The sequence below is a fragment of the Canis lupus genome, chromosome 34 (genome assembly GCF_003254725.2).
Source record: "Canis lupus dingo isolate Sandy chromosome 34, ASM325472v2, whole genome shotgun sequence".
Taxonomy (NCBI): domain Eukaryota; kingdom Metazoa; phylum Chordata; class Mammalia; order Carnivora; family Canidae; genus Canis; species Canis lupus.
In genome coordinates, this window is record NC_064276.1 from 4915129 (window position 1) to 4938558 (window position 23430).

At 44.6% G+C, this 23430-nt stretch overlaps 1 protein-coding gene across 12 annotated transcripts in view; it reads left to right on the forward strand.

Annotated features, from left to right (window-relative positions):
• Positions 1 to 23430, forward strand: part of SEMA5A (semaphorin 5A) — a 470523-nt gene that overhangs the window by 322017 nt on the left and 125076 nt on the right. For all 12 annotated transcript variants that reach the window (XM_025451472.3, XM_025451477.3, XM_025451481.3 and 9 more), the window contains 3 exons: positions 3477 to 3762; positions 6812 to 6947; positions 14045 to 14249. In XM_025451472.3, the coding sequence (XP_025307257.1) occupies positions 3477 to 3762; positions 6812 to 6947; positions 14045 to 14249 (627 nt within the window). The remainder of the gene's footprint in view (positions 1 to 3476; positions 3763 to 6811; positions 6948 to 14044; positions 14250 to 23430) is intronic.

Consider the following 23430-nt stretch of genomic DNA (forward strand, 5'->3'; position numbering starts at 1 on the left):
GCCTGATTTATGACTTGTTCAGTTCACTCAGGAGTGACAGATTACTAGTATGTGGTGAATTGCATTTTAACAAGAGACAGAACTTAAATAATGAGAGGGAAACAGTAGACATCTTATTATACTGCCTGGTGAGAGTCAAACATCTCCTACCTCCGGGGTTATATCTATAAATGCAAGAGATATTTGGCTGTCTGTCTACCAATTATTCCAGCTTTTTTATTGTCTTTGGAAAAGGAACAGGATGCTGGCTGACTTTCAAAAGGCTGTGCTTTCCAGGAAATGGAGCTTCCTGGTTTTACAGCAGGTCGCACCATCAGGGACCCATCATGGTCCTAAAGGGCCACAGTGGGACAGCAGGATGTGTTTCCAAGTGTCAGTTAGTTCCCTGTCTAAATGGAGCTGTAACGGGTGGTGAGTTAGAAAATGGGACACACGACCCACTGAGCATGCATTCTTCCCCCATTTGTACTCAGTAGGAAAAAAAGTGTTTGAGCGTTTCTGTCTGAAGTGTGCTTTGTCACCCTATCATACAACTATCTCAAGGTGGTTTGGAGATACAGTGGAAGTCTGCTGTGGAGAGAGGAAACTGTGGGCCGGTCTGCATGGCATTGGCCAGTGTCCCCTCCTAGGAGACATCCAAGTGAAGCTGTTCATCTTGAGCAGATGATGGACATGGAATAGATGTCCTAAGTGTCACTCCCTGGCTCTCTGGGGCGGTGGTGGCACCTCTTGAAATGTGTCTCTGGAGTTGGGCAGGTGCTTCCCAGCAGCACTCTTGCCTAATGAGCCTTTGGATTATTGGCTCCTTCTCCCACTTTTTGTTGCCCTGTCATTCCTCATGTCCCTAATAGCAGCAGGGTAAATTCAGTCTGGACACTTGTCTTCTGGAGTAAACCTGCTCCCCACTCTGGTTTCTAAACCACCATCCCGAATACTAAGTTTTGTGAATGTTATGAATATAGTCCATTGTTCCTTTGTAGCGCGTTGTTTTTTTCAGGGGAGTGCAAGGCTAAGTGCCTAGGCTCTGAGGTCAGATGGTCTGGATTCGGGATGTAACCCCCTCCCGAGGCTCCCCACTGCTAGTTGTGTGAACTTGGCCATTTTACTAATAACTAGTAACACAGTACCTACCTTTATGATGCCTGTGAGTTTAACGAGCACATGAATGGAAGCCCCGAGTGGAAGCCTGGCGCAGTAGCATTAGCACTCTGTAGATATTTTTTAAGTTACAGACTCAGCTCTGACTGGAAGAAACCGTGACAGATCTTTTTACCTTTGCAGCTTCTCATTTCCTCGGTCCAGACCTCCTAGAGACATACACTCTGGTCTTCAGGCTGTTTGTCCTCAAATTGGTAGCAGGAATAGGTCTTTGTGAGGGTGTTGATAAATGCTGTGGCCTCTGCCCACCCCTCATCCACGTGTGTTGGTGATCATAGCCCCAAGCTGGACACTCCAGTCCTGAATCCTCTTTCTTTGCTTTCTCCATCTTATGTAAGCTTTGTGGTTGTTGTTTTCATGATAATCATGATGATTTTTATTGTTTGTTTTTAGCAAAATTATCAAATTACAATTTTGTTTTAGAGCCTGGGTACAGGGCATATTCTGAACTGATTTAGCCTTCTCTTTAGAATTAGCTGTATAAGTGAATATTTTCTTGAGAAACCAACCAAATATAGTTTTGTAATTGTTCCGTATCTTTGCTTTTTGGGGTCTTCCTCAATGAGTAATTCTCTTTTGGAAGCTCAGTAAACACAGGTTCAAAAACATCCGCATTATTTTGCTGAATGTTCCCGAAACCCAGGTCACCTCCTGCTTCTCTGTGAGCATCTTTCTTGATATGAAAGCTTGCTGTACAGAAAATATGTTTGATTTCCATTTCATACACTTTTATGCAATCTAGTTTCCTTTATACCCATTTCAGGCTAACATAATAGTGATCTACGAGGATGTTTGACTGTGTATAAATGACAAATAGTCCTTATTGAAGTCTCTATTACCTGACGTGCTTAAATTACTGAAGAACAATATCACGGACCAAGAAGAACACATTGCATGCACAGCTTACACAGCCTAGACTAGTTGTTACATTTTTATGATGTAAAGTTGAATTAAAATGAGGCATTTTGTGATGATATCTAATATATGTGTTAATTGAAAACTGGTAACAGTTTTTGGATGGAATAGTAGTCATCAGGATTACCTCCATGTTTATATTTCAGACCTGAGGTGAGCTTGTTGTGTGTCTCACTTTTAACAATGATGGGTTGTCTTGTAGCCAAATGTACTTTTAGTTGTCCTGCCAGTAACACATCTGTTGGTACAATCTGATTGGATCTGGCAAAGTACAAGGCCAATTGAATTGCCCCCAAAAACTAATTGTCCCTGAAATGTGTCCTTGTGGATATAGTTGTTGTATGTGTCTTTCCATTAATTTTGAACACAAAAGGTTATTGCCATATTATTGTAATGGCACCATAAAATTCAGACACTTGCTAATTGAATAGAAAACCCCTGGCAATAGAGGAAAGAGTAAAAACCAAACCTGGTTATTAGAATTTTTTAAAGATAAATGTTAGGGCATATCCATGTTTGAAAGAGTATCATTTCTACCCTGAATGGATTCAAACAAGAAGCTACAAAGATAACACTTTGAATACTATTTATGAAATTCATTTGACAAACTAAAATTCCTAAGCTCCCAGTGGGCTTGGTGATAAAGTAAAGGTTTTGCCATAATCTTGTCATTTCTGAATCCTTATTTTTAAGCTAATTATGAGACCAGGAAGCTGGAAGGCATTGACCCTATCTCCATACACTCCCCTCTTCTACACGGATTTCCCAGCAACCCAGAAATAAGAAAATGAGGCTTGGTCCTCACAGTGATGTGGTCACCATAGTAACTGGAATTGCTAAAGAGAATTCAGGACACTAACCTGATAGTCTCAATGTTTGTTTCAGGTTTCACAAATGAAAACCATCTTCACGTTCTCACTAAAAGCACATAAATTATGTCAGTCATATGTATTCAAGTAAGATCAAGGAATTTTGTCGTCTTCTATACAAACATGATAATAGACTCCTATATTCTCAATCACACGTATGTTTAATCTCATTTTGCCCCACTCTCTCTGAAGGTCACATGAGAATATACAAGTAACTAGTATGTGTTGCTTTAAAGTGTATCACAAAACCCTGTTCTCCCCAGTCACACATTAATGTGTGACTCAAGTGCGGCGTTAAATCAGGATGCTTTCGTGTGACATCATGTGGGCGATTTCTTGTCACCTGGAACTTCTGTCCTGAGTTCTTCCCTCAGCGCAGATCATGGAGCTGTTCCCAGGGATCCCACTCGTCCCTCAGAACCTGGGTGGTGTCTGCACGAACCCATATCTCCTTGGAATAAATAACCGAGGAGGTAAGACATAAAGAAACATCATAGGAACATTTACATGTTTCTTCTTTCCTCTGATCTCCAGAACCAAACTTCGTGTCATCTTACGACATTGGAAATTTCACCTACTTCTTTTTCCGAGAGAATGCCGTGGAGCACGATTGTGGGAAAACTGTGTTCTCCAGAGCTGCCCGGGTCTGTAAGAATGACATCGGGGGCCGGTTCCTGCTGGAGGACACCTGGACCACATTCATGAAGGCTCGCCTGAACTGCTCCCGGCCCGGGGAGGTCCCTTTTTACTACAACGAACTGCAGAGCACTTTCTTCCTGGCCGAGCTGGATTTGATCTATGGCATCTTTACCACCAATGTGTAAGTAACTGGAAAAAAATTTCTTTCCCTGCTCTTCTGTTCATTGTGAATGAGCCTACTGTTCTCTGACCTTTGTGGTTGCAAAGTTGTTTTAAAAGAAATCTTTCTTATTTTACTGGGCTAATGGCCAAATAAATGTTTGAGTAGGAATTAAATATTATGCGACAATAATGTGATTTCTGAAACTGGTATTCGGAAAATACAGTGAAATGAAAAAGTTTCAATCTATTCCTTGCGTAATTGTAGCATCAAATTACTTTGACTATAAATTTCTCCTTCCTGATGTGCCAGTGTGTTCTGGGCACTTTCTGAAATGCTGGTACATATCAGATGCATTTTTTTCCCCAACATGCAAGTCATGCATTTGTGCAGAATGAAAGTAGTGTTGTCTGAAGAGTCTGATCTTTGAGATAATGTAACTCATGCCTGAATCCCTGCTCAGATGTAAAATGGACATTCTCACTTTCCTGTAACTATGTTTTAACCCTTTGTTCCAGGAGATGGTTAACTTGGGCAAGCATTTCTAAAATGATAATTATACTTTTAAAATATAACTGAAAAAAATGATAGCGTCTTTTTTTTTTTTTTTTCTTGAAGAGAGATACTCCTAGCTCCGGAACTGACAAAATTTGGTTGAGGGAAAGCACTTGATGTTTCCTGGTCTTTCGTTCACTCTTAGCCTGGAGGAGTGTGTTGTGACCCACACTTATTTCATATTCGTAGCGCATGTGCCCTGCAAGGGCGCACAGGATCACAGGCCACCCCAGGAGTGACAGATAGCCTTTTCATACTCAGACAAGGTCTGGGTTCCCTTTTGCTGGTGGTAATGCTGGTCTGCAATGTGGGTTCTGCTTTGGACCATCTTTGAAATCTCTAATCGGGTGGCCTAACAGTCTGGAGAAAACCTAGATCGGGGTGGGTTGAAAGTGCTTATAACGGGGTTGGGTGAGCAGCTGTCCTCGGGTGTCTGGGATTGCCCTGGCGTCAGCCCTGTGTCCCAGGAAACCTCACAGTCCTGGGAGAATTGGGGAAGCCTGTCGAAATTGCTAGAGACTCACTTCATCTGCTCTTCCTTCCCTGTTACTCTTTCTCTCTGTTCTTTCCCCTGCGGAGCTTAAGTGCTAACAGCCGCTCGATAATAACATTTACTCCAGAAGAGTCTTCTTTCTGACATGAAGTTAGAAAAATAAGACAGAAATGGAAGGCTCCCCACCCACCCCTGCCCCACTATGACCATCTTCATTGTAAGCCTGCTTTTCAACCCTAGAGGTTATTTTCTGTCTTTGATAAGTTTCTTTTAAAAAATCAATTTATAGTTTCTCAAGTTGATTTGCTTTCCAAAACCTGGTTTAAGAAATAGTGTTGGCGGCACAAGATGGATGTTCAGTTGCTGAGTTGACATCAATTTTATACACAATGGGAGCTTGGCTTACTTAGCTGTTCATTCCCCTGGCTCTGGGCAAAAATGAACAATTTAAAAAGTTATATAAGTATCGCATCTGGGCCATTCCAGTGGTGAATGGTCAATTCAGATACTCACAAAACCAGGTTTTAGACTATTTCAGACCATTTGTTGAGTCTTGCAGATCCCCATCAAGTTGGAAATCACCCAGTCTGTAGCAAGTATACTAGCAGAGATAGAATCGCTGGATCTTCCCTTTCTCCCTCCAACACCTAGTCTTACCAGGTCTTAGGAACAACTTTCTAATACAGCCATTTCGAATCCCACAATATACTCCATCTCTCCTCCCCCTCATATCTCAGCCTTGATCTTACCTTCTGGACAGATGACTGCATTTTTTTAAAGATTTTATTTGTTTATTCCTGAAAAACAGAGAGAGAGAGAGGCAGAGACACAGACAGAGGAAGAAGCAGGCTCCCTGCGGGGAGCCCGATGTGGGACTCAGTCCTGGGACCCTGGGATCATACCCTGAGCTGAAGGCAGACATTCTACCCCTGAGCCACCGGCATCCCAATGACCACATTCTTTAAAAGAATTGCTCCAAATTGAAAAAGTGAACGATCAGAGACGGCCAGTTGTTGCCTGGCTCTACATTGGGTGGCTGCTTTGAGGCCGAGCTCCCGGTGCTTCTGCTCTTGGTTTTGGTTGGCCTCTGTATACTCATCATGGCCTCTTAGCACTGGGAGTGGGGATGACGGTCATCGTTCTAGCTCCTTCTGACCTGGGACTGTATGGTTGTCTTACCCCTTTGGCCATGGGTTGGGCAGCAGGAAATGGGATACTACTGTAGGGTGGGGGTCACTGCAGCCCTTTGTTCCCAGATGTCTAAAAATGGCGACTCACAGATGGTAGAAATCAGAGCTGTGCTCGAAAATGCAGATTTATTTAAGCAGACAATATTTTGCTGTTAACACACTTAGTGAAAGGGCACCGAACTCCTAGGAGCCTCCCATTTACAGCTCCCTCTGCAGAGCTTGAACTCTGATTTGAGGTTTCAAGATTTTCCTCCGTCAAGTTTTTCCCACTGACCCTTTGAATTTAAAATGCTTTTTAAATTAAAAAAGGAATAAAAAAATGTGAATGGTCTCTGACAGGTACTTTTTGCAAAACGCTTTTAGTCAGTTATTATTTGAGGGGTTGAAAACACACACAGCTCTGTGAGGATTTGAGAAGAGCAGGAGCAGTGGGCCCCACTGGTGTCCAGGAACTGGGTGAACAGTGGGGTTGAGAGCCCCCTGGACTACAGGGAGGCTCCAGCCCCTACAGGAAGATGCCTGCTTCCTCCAGAATTTGAAAGGCCTAACATGCAACTCTTCACAGTCCTTTGTCACCCTCCTTGTGGCTGAGTGGATTAATCCCATCTGGCAGGATTAGAAGTGTCATAACTGCTAAATAGTCTCGCTTCTACACTGAAGGGTTTGTTTTCCACAAAGAAACCACGGAGACGCCCAGTCATGTCCTCAACTTCCTCCTCACGGTGCTGCGGAGCCAGTGGTCTGGCGGTCGCCCAGCAGGCACCTATGCTGCACAGCGTCCTTGTGGGGCTCTCTGACCGTGTCTCCCCCCATTTCTTCCTCGGCCCCCCAGGAACAGCATCGCTGCCTCAGCCGTGTGTGTCTTCAACCTGAGCGCCATCTCCCAGGCCTTCAACGGACCCTTCAAGTACCAGGAGAATTCACGCTCTGCCTGGCTGCCGTATCCCAACCCCAACCCCAACTTCCAGGTAATATCTGGGGGCCCAGGGCCACTCCTTCCCCAAGAAAGCAGAACCCCGTGTAGACGGCCTGGCACAGTTGAACCCCCCCACACACCCCTGAGTGTGCACAGTGCAGCTGGGAGCCCCCCAGCCGTCGCGGACAGGCCCCCACTCAGCTTGGCTCATGGAAGGGGGCCGAGGCCTTTTGTCAGCCGAGGTGCCTGGGCCGTAAAGGAGCTTTTTGTTGGCTGGAACACCCGAGGCCGCACTGAGAAAGGCCAGCATAAAGCAGCAGGCTGGGAGTCCAAGCTTCAATTAGTGCTAATGGTGGTGGATTCTGTGTCCCCAGAAGCTCTGATCCCTAATGAATGACACTGTAGTGAATGGAGCCCAGGGCACAGAGCAGTGGAGACACATCAACAGAACTAGAGCACTAATTGGTGAATGTGGCGAGATTTCCCATCGGGGTGAGCAGGATGTGATGGTACAGCCTGGGGTGGGGCGGTGGGGGGGGGGGCGCGGGAGTGGGCAGAGCAGATGGTGGCCGTTTGCTTATGAATCACAAAATTACAGGATGTTTGAGCTATAAGGGGCTCTGTATGTCATGTACTCTCCTCTCCCAATTTCAGAAGAAGCTGAGACCCAAAGAAGTTATTACTTTTCTCACATTTGGTCGGCAGCCGGTGTATTAGTCTGCATGGGCTGCTGTAACAAAATGCCCCTGACCAGGTGACTTGAATAACAGACCTGTGTTTTGTCACAGTTCTGGAGGCTACAAGTCCTAGATGAACTCTCAGACTGATTCAGTTTCTGGAGCGCTCTCTTCCCTCGCTTAAATGTGACTACCCTCACCCTGTGTCCTCATGTGGCCATTCCTCAGCGAGTGGGGAGAGATACTAATCCTGTGGGATCAGGACCCCACACCTGTGACCCCATTTAGCCTTAATTATCCTTAGAGGCTCCATCTTCTAAGACTGCCACACTGGGGGGTTGGGGCTTCAACCTCTGCATTTTGGGAGGAGACACACATTCAGTCCACAACAGCGGGCTTGCCTTGAGGGCCTCCCTTCTGACAAGAATGCTCATAAGATCGCCGTCATCCTCAGCATGGGTGTAGCTTTTAGTACCACCAAGTGCTCGTCATGATGCATGCTGGCCACGATGCCATGATCGTGGCCATTGATGTCCCCTTGGACAGAGGGGCGCCAAGCCTCAGTGCCGATCATCAGGCTGAGGACACTGTCTGCTTAGCATCTGAGCTGAGATCTCAGACTCGGTCCCCAGCTGCAAAGCCCCAACATCTTCCATCTAAAAGACCATTCATTAGCACGAGTCAGTGCTAGAACGTCTCCTGTAGCCAGGCTTCCGAGCTCTGGTTGGTTTATCATCTCAATACATCGTACCTTCTAAGAAAACTGGAAATAAGAAAAAATTCAATTATTTTATACTTTACTTAAGACTAAGCCAGAGCCATTCAGCTCTTGTCATTTTGAAAGAGGTTTCTTTTTTTTTTTTTTAACTTAAATTTTTATTTTTATTTAAGAGCATGGAATTAGCAGCAAATGGGTGGTTTTTACATGCTCTTTACCATTTGCTGGTTTACTGGAACATTCAGTTAGCACCCTCCATCTCTCATTCTCACTGATCAGAAAAGGAAGGTGGGAACACAGAGGCACAGGATTATTTTAGGGATAAACTTTGATAATATTGATTAATGTGCCTTGCTAACTGTAGAATATATTTGAACAAGATGACTTTCAGGGACCATTTACTGTGTGCCTTCTGGGTATCACACATGGTGTTAATGCTTTATTATATGCTTGTTACCGTTCGTCTCCCCAGCTCTGTAAGGTGGGCATCATCTTCCGCACGTTAGAAGTTGGGAAACCAAGTGATTAGGTTTATATGTATTACGCCAGCCCTGCTGCTAAGAAGGTTCAGTACTAGACAAATTCCTATTACAGGTGAGGTGAGCTAACAGTTTAGTGGAACCGAACCTGCAGTAGCTCCAGCTCCTCATGGCATAGACAGCTTATGTCATTATTAACTGAACACTGATCCTTTGCCCCTCTGCTCTTTGCATTGAATTCCCCTCTGCCCCCAATGCTGGGGCGGAACATAACTGTTTAGGAAGGCCCTTTGTGAAATCCTAAAGGTGAAATAGATCATTCCCTTTAAGAAAATTCTTTGTTGGGGATTTACCACAAAGATACAGATGCAATGAAACGCCGGGACACCTGCACCCCGATGTTTCTAGCAGCAATGTCCACAATAGCCAAACTGTGGAAGGAGCCTCGGTGTCCATCGAAAGATCAATGGATAAAGAAGATGTGGTTTACGTATACAATGGAATATTCCTCAGCCATTAGAAATGACAAATACCCACCATTTGCTTCGATGTGGATGGAACTGAAGGGTATTATGCTGAGTGAAATAAGTCAATCGGAGAAGGACAAACATTATATGTTCTCATTCATTTGGGGAATATAAATAATAGTGAAAGGGAATAGAGGGGAAGGGAGAAGAAATGGGGAGGAAATATCAGAAAGGGAGACAGAACGTAAAGACTGCTAACTCTGGGAAACGAACTAGGGGTGGTGGAAGGGGAGGAGGGTGGGGGTGGGGGTGAATGGGTGACGAGCACTGAGGGGGGCACTTGACGGGATGAGCACTGGGTGTTATTCTGTATGTTGGCAAATTGAACAGCAATAAAAAATAAATTTATTATTTTTAAAAAATTCTTTGTAAAATCCTGAAGGTTAAAAAAAAATTAACAAAGATGCTCACTATATTTATAGGGTACTTTTAATGCCTTGATGTTACTATTGCAAACATCTTCACAATGAACGGTGACTTAATAAACCCGTGATGCCTTACCACCTCCAGGCAGTGGATAACTTTTAGCCTCTTTGTCTGAATATATTTGTAGCACACAGCAAAATCCCTCATTTCCTAAGGCCACAGGCGTCTGGTTTTATAATGCCAGTGTCACACTGAAGGGCTTACTCACGTTGATGAGATGGGAGTAGCTCTGTGCCATATAACAAATGAAGCTTGCAGAGATGCGGCGTGCATTCCAGGCAGGAAGCTTGCTTAGCTGGCCTTAACTTGTTTGGGCAGAATTTAAGATTCGCAGGGAACTAAAATTATAGATGATGATGATTCCTTATATAATCTCTGGTATAAATATGTACCAAGGATTTTCTTTTGGTTTACCATATTTGATAACCGTGTTGGCATAGGCATCCTTACTGACATTTCATGAGACTGTCTAGCTGGCACAGGGTGGGAATATATTTTGAACCAAGGATCCCCTCACTAGTCAGATATAAATGGTCTTATGTTTGCAGCAACCAGCAGTGAGAAGTTTTTTTTTTTTTTTTTTTATTCTTGTTTGCCTACTGACATTTGGAATTTTATGCAGCTCTTAGAACTAGAACTAGCAAATAAGTTAGAGGAGTAGAAATATGATTCAGGTTGAGGAAGGAGAATGGATTAAGAACAGTGCATCTTTTTTCAAGATTTAATACAGAAATCTCAATTGAAAACAACAAAACAATGAAAAATATTTAGTATTTTTATCAGTTGCCATCTAGAAACCACTGTAGGCAGTGCTGTGAAAGCCTACCTTGTTAGAGCCTGCAGTCCCCAAAGTCATCCCAGCCCTGAGCTTCACAAGGAAAAAATGAGTTGGTCAGTAACAGAAAACACCATCTAGGTCCAGTGGGCAGACTCCAGAATTTTCTGTGCAGTAGTTTTGATAACCACCAATCAGAAATGATGGAGCCAAAATGGAAAACAGACCCTTAAAGGTGGTCAGGCAGGTGAGGAAGCCGTTGCTGGACCAAATGAAGGGGTTGGCAGTGTCATCAGGACCCTTCGATACACAGTGCATGTTTGCAGCAAGATAGGAGAAAGAGGGTCATTAAGATCAGGGATTCTAAGCCTGAGGCTGGATGATTGTGGACTCGCACAAAGCTCCGGCAAGCTGGAATGAGGATGGGTCTACTGTCCCTGAAACAAACAAAAATGCAAGTATTATTGCATTAAAAAAAATAGTAGAATGATTACCCTTATTACTTTCAGAAGCGTTAGCACGACAGCCATTGTGGTTTGTAACACACTCGAAGACAGTGACTCTTTGTATTGTTTCCGTCTTGCACAGAGTCCCCAAGGTGTCACAGAGACACCATGGGAACCCAGCGTATCAGACACAGCTAGAGAATTTGCTGCCCATTAGAGAGCGAGGTGGGTTACTTACGAGCCAATAAATACATACTGTAAATCTCTATAGCTTTCAGAATATTTGAAAAAGAATCCTTGGGTGAGATATTTATCATAGGCAGGCAAAATAAACCAAGATGTCATAGAGGAGAGTTCTGAATTCGTTCTTGGCCAAAGATGTTACCCAATTCCAATGTGGGGGGTTTTCCAACACCAGCTGGGTGTCCTACGATTCAACTCAATTCTGACACCGTTTGCCAGGAGAGAACATCAGCTGTCACAGGTACAAGGATCAGTCCGACTCCTCCCCACCCCTTCACCACTTCAGATGCTGATCTTAAGTCCAGGTCCCCACTTGTGCTTCCGGCCCATTGATTCTCCATGGAAAGTTTCAATGACCTCTCCCTTGGGTTCAATTAATGAGGGCCCCAGTAACAATAGTGGGGCTCACAGAACTCAGAGAAACATTTTAATTACTAGATTACTGGTTTATTTTAAAAGGACTTAACTCTAGAACAGCTAGCTGGAGGAGATGTGCAACACAAGGTCTAGAGAAAGGTATGGAGCTACTCCATGCCCACTCTGAGCACCACTCTCCCCAAATCTCCACCTGTTTACCAACCTGGAAACTGTCTGAATCCTGTGCGTTTTGGGGTTTTATGGAGGCTTCATTACAAGGCATGATTGACTAAATCATTGGCTGTCGGTGATTGAATTTAACCTCCAGCCTCTCTCCCTTCGCTGGCGATCAGCAGTGGATTGAAAGTTCCTGCCTTCTAATCAAGCAATTGGATCTCCTATCAACTGGCTCCCCCTCCTTAGGTTACCTGGGGGCTGTGGCCCAAGGGTCACCTCACTGACATGACAAAGGGCACCTTGACTCCTCATAGCACCCAGAAGATTTCCATGGTTTAAGGAGCTCTGTGTCAGAAAGACGACAAAGACCAAATATGTATTTTGTACAAATCATATCACAATGGTAGTTTTGGTTTGTGACTTAAGATATGGGGACCAGGGTAAAAAGGACAAAGGCAGATCAGGGGTCCTACCACCCAGCTCTAGCCCACCAAGGCCTCCCAGGTCTCGCAGACCTCCCAGTTCCTCAGGAGCAGCACAAGGTCCTCAGTTTTGTGTTATGACTCCTGGTTTTCGTGATGCCAATTTTTTAAAAAAACACTGTGCCAACAACACAAAGCCTAGGTGTAAAATTTCACCCAACAGGTAGATAGCTGAGTGCCACCTGTGCTTCAACACTGCCATTGACTTTGGGAAGAGAAAACTGCCAAACACAGAGTCTCAGAACTAGAGCTCACCTGGGTAGACCTCAGACCAAGCCTGGGGAGAGCTGTCATTTTGTAACACATTTGTTAATAGGCAACATGCCTGTCCTTTAAGTGCTACTGATACCTAGGATGATAGTGTGAAACCTCCTAGCATGCCCCCTGCCCTACTGGCAGCTGCTTGTGTATTCACCCACGGATTCTATCCTTTATTTATTCATGCATTTCCCCTGGCCACTGCAGCTCAGTGGACCATAGAATTGCTGTCCTGCTACAAGACAAATAGACCACTGGGTGAATGGCTTCTCTGTGCCAGGCACACTGTTTTGTTCTTGGCATTTACAAGCACTTTCAATTAATTTACAAATGCCTTCCACTGATGATCTCAGTTGGCTTCACAACCACCCGCAGAGTGAGAGGAGTAAGTGTTTTTCTAGCTTCTTTATAGAGACAGGTGGAGAGGCAGTGACTTACCTGAGTTTGCGTGGCTCCCTGGGCAGCAGAGCTGACCGTTCACCTGACCCCAAGTGGTGCCGTCCCCTGGCAGATGGGCTGCCCTTTCAGGGATGTGTGACATCGACTCTACACTGGACAAGACTTGGAATCCATTCCTCTCTGATAGTCTCTGATTTTACAACCAGCGTATCATTTTACGGCATGTAGGGCACTTTATCAGGTGCTACATAAATATCATCTATTTTAAAAAAAGCCATTTCCATCTTACAGTTTTGCACCTCTCACTTGTTACAAAACCAAGTATTAGAGATGACGTGTTATAAACAACAGTCTCAGGTGGTACGGGCAGGGAGATGCATTTCCATCAAACTTGCTCATGGGAAGTGCTGCTGAGGATCAGCCTTTGTTGGCACCGGGATTTAAGCTTATGAAAGCGATGAGAAAGGTTGATGAGGATTTTCTGATCATGTGCTCTGCCCCAGAAAAGCTTTTCTCTCTTTCCCACCCCTCTTTCTACCTCATCCTTGCCAAAACTCATCCTACACAGTACTTACCTGCCCACCTCTCCACACCACAACGCAGGATTCACTTCTCAGCAATTGCCAGGCCTGATGTTTCCCTGAGCACAAAGCATTGAGGCCAGCAGTGTTTTGTACCCAGGTGGAAAATACTGGAATAATATTACATAATTTACAGATGAAAATGGCCTAATTCTGTCTCCATGGAATCCCTATCTTGCTTATAGACTCGCCATTCTAATAGGGAAAGTAATAGATCTCTGCGATGTTCTCAATTGCTGCCTTTTCAATTTGGGCACCGATTTATCAGCTAGATGTAATAGTGGGCACGTGGCCGGACAGCTCCCATGTGACTCACCAGGTGATGAGGAGTTGTATGCACATGTGTCTGAGTTAAAGTCAACACTGACTTCCACTTTATTTTTAGCATCTAATCATCCACTTATGATGGAGTTTAAAGACTCCTCGAATGTGATGAGCTCAAATCTAGAATGGGAGGGAACACTGAGGACGGGGACTTGGGGGCAAACGGAAAAGATCCAGCTTCCAGGGTGCCCTCCAGCCAGAGTTTGGGCGGGGGGGGGAGCAGCTGTGGGGGTCCAGCTGGCCCGTGGGGGTCCCAGTCACAGCCTGCCTTCCCTTGCAGTGCGGCACGGTGGATCAGGGCCTGTACATGAACCTGACAGAGAGGAACCTGCAGGACGCTCAGAAGTTCATTCTGATGCACGAGGTGGTGCAGCCGGTGACCTCGGTCCCCTCCTTCATGGAAGACAGCAGCCGCTTCTTCCACATGGTCGTCGATGTGGTACAGGGTAGAGACACGCTCATCCACGTCATCTATCTGGCCACAGGTAGGAGTTGCTTCCACCGAGTTTTCTGCCATGTTTTGCTTTCATGTTGTAAATTCTAAATTTGCAGTTTTGGTGACAAGCTGTGAGTCTGTGTCACACCCAGCAAAACCCACAGAGCAGCCTGGTCCTCATCATCCTCTGTGCTTCTCACAGGAAACTTGGTTTCACTCTCTTTTTGTCTTACCTTCTCCTAATTTTAGTTGGGAAGACAACGCCTGATTTCTTAACTATTATTCCTGCACAACTCATAAAATAAGTCTTTTCTTAGTGAGACCATTTTCAGTTGGATAATTAAAGACAATGGAATCTGTTAGAGGACGTTGTTGGGTGCGATACTATCCTGGGATTGTCATCGTGATATTCATTTGGTTCAAAACAGTGCTCACAGGATATTCCTGTTGTGGGATGTAGCTACAAGCATTTTGAGGAATATGTTTTGAGGCACAAACAACAAGTTGTTTTAAAGAAAACATAGGCAACACTGTCTATCAAATTATCAGTGACAGCTAGAATGACTGTTTTCCAATGTCCCTAGCATATTGGAGGCAGGTCCTGTCTTGGTTTGTGGCACAGACAGCAAAGGGTGCCTTAGGCCAGCCTCAGTGATCCTGTCCCGGTTCGTACACTTGTCCACCTATTCCTTGCCTTCGGGTCCTCCCACACAGAGCTCCCTCACCCTGGAGCCTGCCCCCATCTCTACATCCTCTGCCCAGCACCCTGTGTAATGGCCAGTTTCTCACAGAACACAATTTCCATTGCAGTTGCTGTTTATAATATCCTATATACCTATCAGTTGGTTTGATTCATGAAGTCACCAAGATTTATTGAATATTTACTATTTTGTGGTTCATATAAGCAATGGTGGTCAGACGGTGAGCAGACAGGCAACATCCTCCTCTCCTGAGGACAACACATATCAACCAGCTTCTGTGGGAAATGACAGACAGGTGTAATAGGCTTATGTGGAGGATGTGAATAGAGCCACGGGCTCACAAGAGCCAGGGAGGCTCCTGTACTTGGTTGGTGAGGGTTGGCCTCCCCCAGGAGGTGACACTTAAGCTGAGAACCATCTAAGGAGGGAGACCTGGCCTTGTAGGAGGAGGGAAACAGCAAAGGTGCAGGAGTGGTCAGCTATGGGCGGTGGCACCATGGTGTCAGGTAAGGTAAGGACAAAGATGTGATCTTGGGATTGCCAAAGGAGGCCATCGGTGCCTCTAAAGGTCAGTCTGAGGGAGGAGCGGGGAGGAATTGAGGTGGAAAGTCCACGATGAGCAAGGCTTCAAAGAGGATTGACGGGAGCCGGAGGGACTGGGAGGTCAAGTTTATTGTGTTTTAAGAGAAGACAGAGAATTACCATAGCAATGTGCATCTTGTTCACTAGAGCATAAGAAGGAATCATGGCTTGTTTTCTGCCATTTTTATCCTTGATGCCTACAGGGTGCCAGGCATGTGGTATAGATTGAGGAATGAGTGAACTGGATCTTTCCAAAGGTTTCCCTAGGTTCGTTGGTTGGTTTGTTTGTTTTCCATAAATGTTTTGGTTGGTGTCACAGAGAAGAGAGTCCTCTTGGAATTCCAGGAGGCCATTGAGTGTCTCATCAGTATGCAGAGTGGGGATGGTGAAGGGGAGATGAGGTCATCCTGAGCAGGCCATGGAGGGTCTGGATGGTGAAGCCTGAAGCCTCAGCCTAGGAATTCCGACTCTTCCACAACCAAAGCTGTAAGAAGGTGACATCTGTTTCCTTGTGTTTATAATGATTTGTACTGAGCTATTGAGGATTTCTAATGGCACTCTCCAGGTACTTTAATTTTGACTTGTGTCTCAGTCAGTTCAGGTTACAGTAACAAAATACTATAGACTGGGGGTGGGTCAGGAAGAGTAGTTTAAAAGACAAATCTATTTCTCACCATTGTGGTCGCTGGAAGTTCAGTATCAAGGTGCTAAGCCAGCTTGTTTCCTGGTGAGAGTCCTCTTCCTTGTCCCTAGATGTCCATCTCCTTGTTGTGCCCTCATAGGATGGAAACAGAGATCATCTCTCTTGTGTCTCCTTTAGTTTTTTTAAAGATTTATTTATTTTAGGGAGTGAATCTGAACAGGGGAGGGGTAGAAGGAGAGAGAGAAATCTTCAAGCAGGCATGGAGCCTGCTGAAGCATGGAGCCCCCACTGAGCATGGAGCCCAACCCAGGGCTCCATTTTATGACCCTGAGATTATGACCTGAGCTGAAACCAAGAGTTGGCCACTCAACCAACTGAGCCACCCAGGTGCCTCCCCTCTTATGTCTCTTTAAAAGAGCACTAATCCCATTCATGAAGGCTCTACCCTCATGACCTAAAGAAATCCCAAAGGCCCCATCTCCAAATATCATCGCTTTGAAGATTAGGTCTTTAGCATGAATGTTGGGAGCACACACACATTCAGTCCATAGCAATGAGAAAGTTGTTCTACCACTTTATATATTTATTTATTTGAGAGAGAGAGAGCATGCATGAGCATGGGGAGAGACAAAGAGAGAGAGAAAGAAAGCAGGCTTCCCACTGAGCAGGGAGCCAGACACAAGGCTCAAGGACCCTGGGATAATGACCTGAACCAAAGACAGATGCTTAATCGACTGAGCCACCCAGGCACCCCTCTACTACTTTTTAAAAGTTACCCACATGAATAAAATATTTGCAGATTTTTATTACAAACAATAAGCTTTTGCAGAATCTAAACCAGTCAAAACAGACCAATTTGGGTAAATTACAGATTTGAGATGAAATTATGGTCAACATCCATGACTTTTTTAAATAGTATATCATTCTAGAAACTTGCTTGCCCATGTCTGTGTCATAGGACGTCAAAACTGAGCTACCGCTCCCCTCTGCACCCCAGCCCATCACCTCCTACAGGATAAGGAGGGGATTAGCTCAGATCTTGGTAGCCAGCCATCCCAGGCTGTCTTGTCTTGCCTCTAGGTTTGCAGATCTGATTCTGAGAACCATATACCATGTGCCCTTCAGCAGATATGTCTATGGAGGTTCACTTGTTTATTCTACAGGCCTGATGTTTTGCTTTTGTTTTAATATACTGACTCTGGGCAAATTGAAAATTGGCATGCATCAAGATGTTGCTAACTGGAGTCACAGGTTGGGATTATTGGGGAAGATGCCGTATAGAGAACTCTCTTGCAGTTTCCATGCATCACTAGGCAGGATGTTTGTTAAACTGTAAAAAAAGAGGAGGTTCTAGTGGGTGAAGGTCCCTTCCAGCAGAAACAACCATGGATACATGGGTTCCTAAAGTGAGGCCCCCTCAAACCATGTACAGGGACTCGGAAGCTTGAACAGTTCCACTGGCAGCTGGATGCGTAGATGGTATTTAAGTTTGTTTAAACGAGCTGGGTAATTCTAATTGTAGGACCTCTGTAAATTAGAAATGTCATGTCTCAACCAAGTTCTGGATCTCTTCATGTGTTGTTCTCTCTTTTTTTATTCTAAATATTTTATTTATTTAGTTTGCGAGTGATGAGAGGGGCAGAGGGAGAAGGAGAGAGAATCTCAGGCAAACTGTGCTGAGTGTGGAGCCTGATGCAGGGCTCGATCCCATGATCTTGAGAGGACTACCTGAATCAAAACCAAGAGTCCAATGTGCTCTACTGACTGAGCCACCCAGGTGCCCTTTCATGTATCTCTTATAGCACTGATCAATATATTTTGAAGGAAATGCCTTCTTGTCTATGTTTTTGTTTAGAATAAAATTCATTTTTAAAAGATATATCTTTATGATCAAATATTTAGGTTTATTCTTTATTTCCAAGGAATTGAAATGTAAAACTGGAATATGAATACTGGAAAGAATTGTCCAAAATGCCAGTCTATTTTCACTTACCCTGCTAAGACCTGAGCAACTTCCTGACAAGGAGGGATGACAAAGGTAGAGATTTTGACTGAAAATTCTAAAGGCTCATGTTGATGTGGTCTTTTATTTATAACTTTCGAGTAGAAAGATATAAATAAACTCCAGTAGAGTTCCATCAAGACAAAACATGGGGCATTCCTCCTCTTTGATGCTAAAGCTAATACTGAGCACACATAGTTGGGGTACGTCTGGTCCCATTCCAGCACCTGCTGGACTTCATCTGGGAATTTACAAGCCTCAACTGGTAGAGCGTGAGTGTAGCATTCCTAACCAGCGAACATGAAGCAGAGTGCTTCCTAACTTGCTAATAAAATCAATTTGCTCTCTTGGCTTTGGGAATCCAGGTCTGGTGATACATTTATTTACTCCCTCCCTTGATTTTACTTGAATTAACAGGAGTTGGAGAAAACCTGCCAATGGCCATTTGAAAGTTGGTGTATTTTATTTGTCAGTATTATCTAAAAATCGAAGTGAAATAGACCTTGCTAATAGTGCTGTTGATGGTGCTTCTTGCAGCTTGAATGGCTTTTCCCTGCCGGCTGCCACCCCACTGAGGCGATGGGCCTTTCCCGGACACCTCCCGGGTCTGTTAGCTGCTGCTCCCATTTCTCACTTATTGGAAATCCAGCCAGGGCGAGGCTCATTAGCTGGGCCACAACTGTGCTGCTGTTTTATAAGCTCTTTCTTTGAAGGTCTTCTCAGAGCAAGAGGCAACACGGCAAACGGTCACTCCTTTGGAACATGTGTGCCTGGGGGCACCTGGGTGGCTCTGCGGTGAAGCGTCTGACTCTTGATTTCTGCTCAGGTCATGACCTCGGGGTCCTGGGATCGAGCCTTGCATTGGACTCCATGCTCAGCGTGGAGTCTGTTCGTCCCTCTCCCTCAGCTCCTACACCCCTCATGCTCTCTCTCTTTCTCTCTCTCTCTCAAATAAAAATAAAATAATAATAATAATAATAAACAAAATGATAATATGTATGCTTGGACTCTGTAAGTGACTGAGTCTGCATCCACACGGCTGCTCAGCTGCCCCTGCAAAGACAGAGTTAGAGTCGTGCTGACCACCCTCTGTCCTTGGTTCAGATCGCCGCCTCCCTGCGTCGCGGGGGAGGCCCCCCGGCTGGCTCCACCTTCCCTGCCTGCCCCTCGTGTGGCTGTTACTCAGGCTCTAACCCCAGTGGTTCTGTTTCATGCTACCGCCCTGGAAATACCATTCAGTTTCCGGGTTTCTACTCTGCCTTCCAGGATGAAGTGGGTTACTTTTATTTTTCCTTTGTCTCCATGCCAATGTGTCTCTAATCAAGTATGTGTCTTTGCCGCACAGATTGCTTCTGCTCCCTATTCTCTCCTGTTCGTGATCAGGCGGCCCATCCTGGAGATGTGATCCCTCCACCACGTCTGCTAACCATCTGTTTTATTTTTCCATAAGCCATTCCCTTATTTCAGTCTCTTACTATTTCTACAGTACTCTTATTTATTTGATTTTTTTTTAGAGATTTTTATTTATTTATTTATTTATTTATTTTATTTGAGAGAGACAGATAGAGAACATGAGAGAGCAAGCACAGGTGGGGAGAGGGGCAGAGGGAAAAGCGGGCTCCCCGATGAGCAGGGAGCCCAAGGTGGGGCTGGATCCCAGGACCCCGGGATCATGACCTGAGCCGAAGGCAGATGCTTCACCGACTGAGCCACCCAGGCGTCCCTCCAGTACTATCTTATACCAGTGTTTGTTCAGCTTGAGAATGAATAAGACCTGGATTCTGATTTTTAGTACAGAGATCTGGCATTTTATACACATACACACACAGAGAGAGAAAGGAATATGTGTTTAGAACAGGGAAAGAGCTAATCACAAATTACAAATTTTATTTTAGTTTTTAAATTTTATTATTTTTTATTGAAGCATAATTGATACACAATGTTACATTAGTTTCAGGTATACAGCATAGAGACTCAACAAGTTTATACATTATGCAGAAGGCTGGGATTTGTAACAGGCTCCCAGGTCAACTTAATGCTGTGCATTTCTGGACCATATTCAAGTCATGCCATTCTGGATGAAATAATAATTTTCTTGACCTAGAATCTGTCTGTAACAGATGTACCTTACCTTTCTCTATGATTAGGCGCTGACATCATCATCATTCCTAATTGTTTGTGATGCAGATGTGAAATCTGTTATCCAACATGAGCCTAACAGATATGTTTTACTGTTTGTTTCAGTGGCTGCTGGTATGATTTGCTAACTAGTACACCAAACATCTGGGACTTGATTTGAAAGAAAATGTCTAAGATGCATAAGCTAGTACAGAATGATGAAAATGTATCAGACAATGGGGAGCCTGGGTGGCTCAGTCAGTTGGGTTTCTGACTCTTGATTTCAAGTGCAGGCCGTGATCTCAGGGTCATGAGATCGAGCCTGCTTTGGGCTGTGCTGGGCATGGAGCCTGCTTAAGAGTCTCTCTCTTCTTTTCCCTCTGTCCCCCACCCCAGCCCCACTGGCATGCCTGCTTGCTCTCTCTCTCCCCTCTCAAAAAAAATTTTATGTGTGTGTGTGTCTGAGAAGAGAGAAATGGAAATTTAGGGATCAGATTCCATGGAGAAGTTTCATCCGTGAATACCACAGGCTCCCTGCCCTTAAGAAGCTTGTATTTTAGAGAGAAATACAATTAAACAATTATATGCAATGTCACTTGGAGAAAAAAAAATAAAGCAGAGATGGAATGTGAGAGGCCAGGGTATCAGTCACTTCTAAGTGTAACGAATGGGATCCATTCTGTTTATTGATTATCAGAAGGTAGGAGGTAGAGCTTGGGATTGTACTTTCAAGGACTTCTGTGTTTTGGAAGGCATCATCCTGAGTCTTTTCAGTAGAAATTAGACCCCATAAATCTGACTTTTATGAAGTTCCCAGCTACTGAAGGGAGTCATCTCACTGAGACTGCCTACTGAGCAGGGGAAGGGGTCACTGAACGAGTGATGTTCTGAAGGCTGCCAGAGATTGGGGTCACATAACTCCAGGGAGGAGAAAGGAGACACCTTGATGCAGATGGAACCCAAGCACCCATGCCTTCCCATAGCTTTTCTGGGAGTACCATGGAGAAAATAGAGCCAGTGCTCCATCCTACCTTCCCATTGTTTCCTTCCAACTATGTATATACATTTATTTTTTAAGATTTTACTTATTTCTTTGGGAGAGAGAGCTTGAGACAGAGAGAGATCATAAGCAGGGGAAAGAGGTAGAGGGAGAAGCAGACTCCCCACTGAATAGGAGCCTGGTGCAGGATTTGATCCCAGGATCCTGGGATCATGACCTGAGCCGAAGGCAGACGCTAAACCAACTGAACCACCTTAGCGCCCCTAGATATGTATATATTTTAAAGATTTTACTTATTTATTTTCAGAGAGAGAGGGAAAGAGAGAGCATGTGAACAGGGTGGAGGGACAAAGGGGGAGAGCGAGAGAGAGAATATCTCTAGTAGACTCCCAGGTCAGCGTGGAGCCCAATGTGGGGCATGATCTCATGACCCTGAGATCATGGCCTGCGTCGAAATCAAGAACGGACACTTAACTGAGTTACCCAGACATCCCCCAAGTATGTTTTTAACACAGAACATGGCATCTTTATTGTTACTTGTGACCGACCATTATTAAAATCCAGAAATCAGTAATGCTTCCCAGATGAGCCAGTAGGAACATCCAGAGAGAAACAATGTTCTTTATATTCTAGAATTTTTCTTGTATGAGTAACAGTTGGCAGCTGGCTTAGCACATGCTGAAATCCCAGTCCTGACCTTATCTCTCTGTGTACAATTTCTTCTAGTACCTTCTCTAGCCCCACAGGGAGGAAGATGAGGTTGCTGAGTGCAGGATGGGCCCCAACAAGCCCTTGGACTGAAGTACACAAAACTTGAGAGACTCTAGAGAGACTTCCAATGGGTACCAAATATTAACTGACACACTTCTTTTCTTTTAAATGTATTTATTATTAATGAGAGACAGAGGGACATAGGCAGAGGGAGAAGCAGGCCCCTCACAGAGAGCCCGCTGTAGGAATCAATCCTGGATCCTGGGATCACACCCTCAGCTGAAGGCAGGCGTTCAACCACTGAGCCACCCAACTGACTCACTTCTGTTGCCATTATTAATAGCTGTCTCCCTTAATATTTATAATCAATTTGCAACTACTTAGGTATCATGAGCAAGCTTAAAATTGTGCAGATCCTGGGTTGGAAAGATTTTTCAACAATCACCCCTAATTCTGTCCATTTTGCTGGAAGTCGGAAATCCAAACTTGAGCTGAACTTGCTCTGTGTGTGCCCATTTGGGTTCTCTCTTGTAGGCTAGAAGGAAATGTTAAGTAGTTTGAGTGTTCATTAGATAAAATCTAATCAATTTTGTGTTTGATGATAAAATCCTTGTAGAATTGTAGAGAATAATAGCAGTGTGGTAAAATCCCAAGGTGATATGGGTTGGATTCTGTTCCCCCAAAAAGACATGTTGAAGTCCTAACCTGTCAATATCTTGGAATGTGAGCCTATTTGGAAATAGGACTATGCTGAGCCCTCATGCGGGGGCGGGGGAGGGGGAGTGGTGGGGGGGTAAAGGACCCCAGGGAAGGGGGCAGCTTTGTGGTGCCTTCATGTAGAGACCAACGAGATGTCCCATGAAACGTGTTTTCCTGACGAATTTCTCCCTGACTGGCCTTTTTAAAAATAAAAAATAAAAAAATCTCTATTGCTCTAAAAAAAAAAAAAAAGGGAAATAGGGTATTTGCAGATGTGAGTAGTGAATATTTAGTCATACTGGAATAGAGTGGAATAGGGTAGACTCTTAATCCAATATGCCTGGTGTCCCTTTAAGAGGAGGAGGGAGAGAGACACACAGGGGGAAGGACATGTGACAACAGGGTTGGAGACTAGCCTGTGCAGCCGCAAGCCCAGGAACACCAATGATCAACAGCCACCACCAGAAGCTAAGAAGAGACAAGGAAGGATTTTGCCCAGAATCTCAAGGGAGCACAGCCCTGTCTATACCTTGATTTCAGACTTCCAGCCTCCTGAGCTGCAAGACCATAAATTTCTGTTGCTTTAAGCCAGCAAGAGCGTGGTGTTCTATTACAGTAGCCCCAGGACACTAATCCACCCGATGGTACTTTGCCACTTTGCATGTGATCTTGCAACCAAATTTCAAGAGTCGCCTGGCTTTCTCTTGTTCCCTTGATGTTTCTCAGTGACCAGAACTCAATGAACAGAATTGGTATTTTAGTATTAGTCTACGT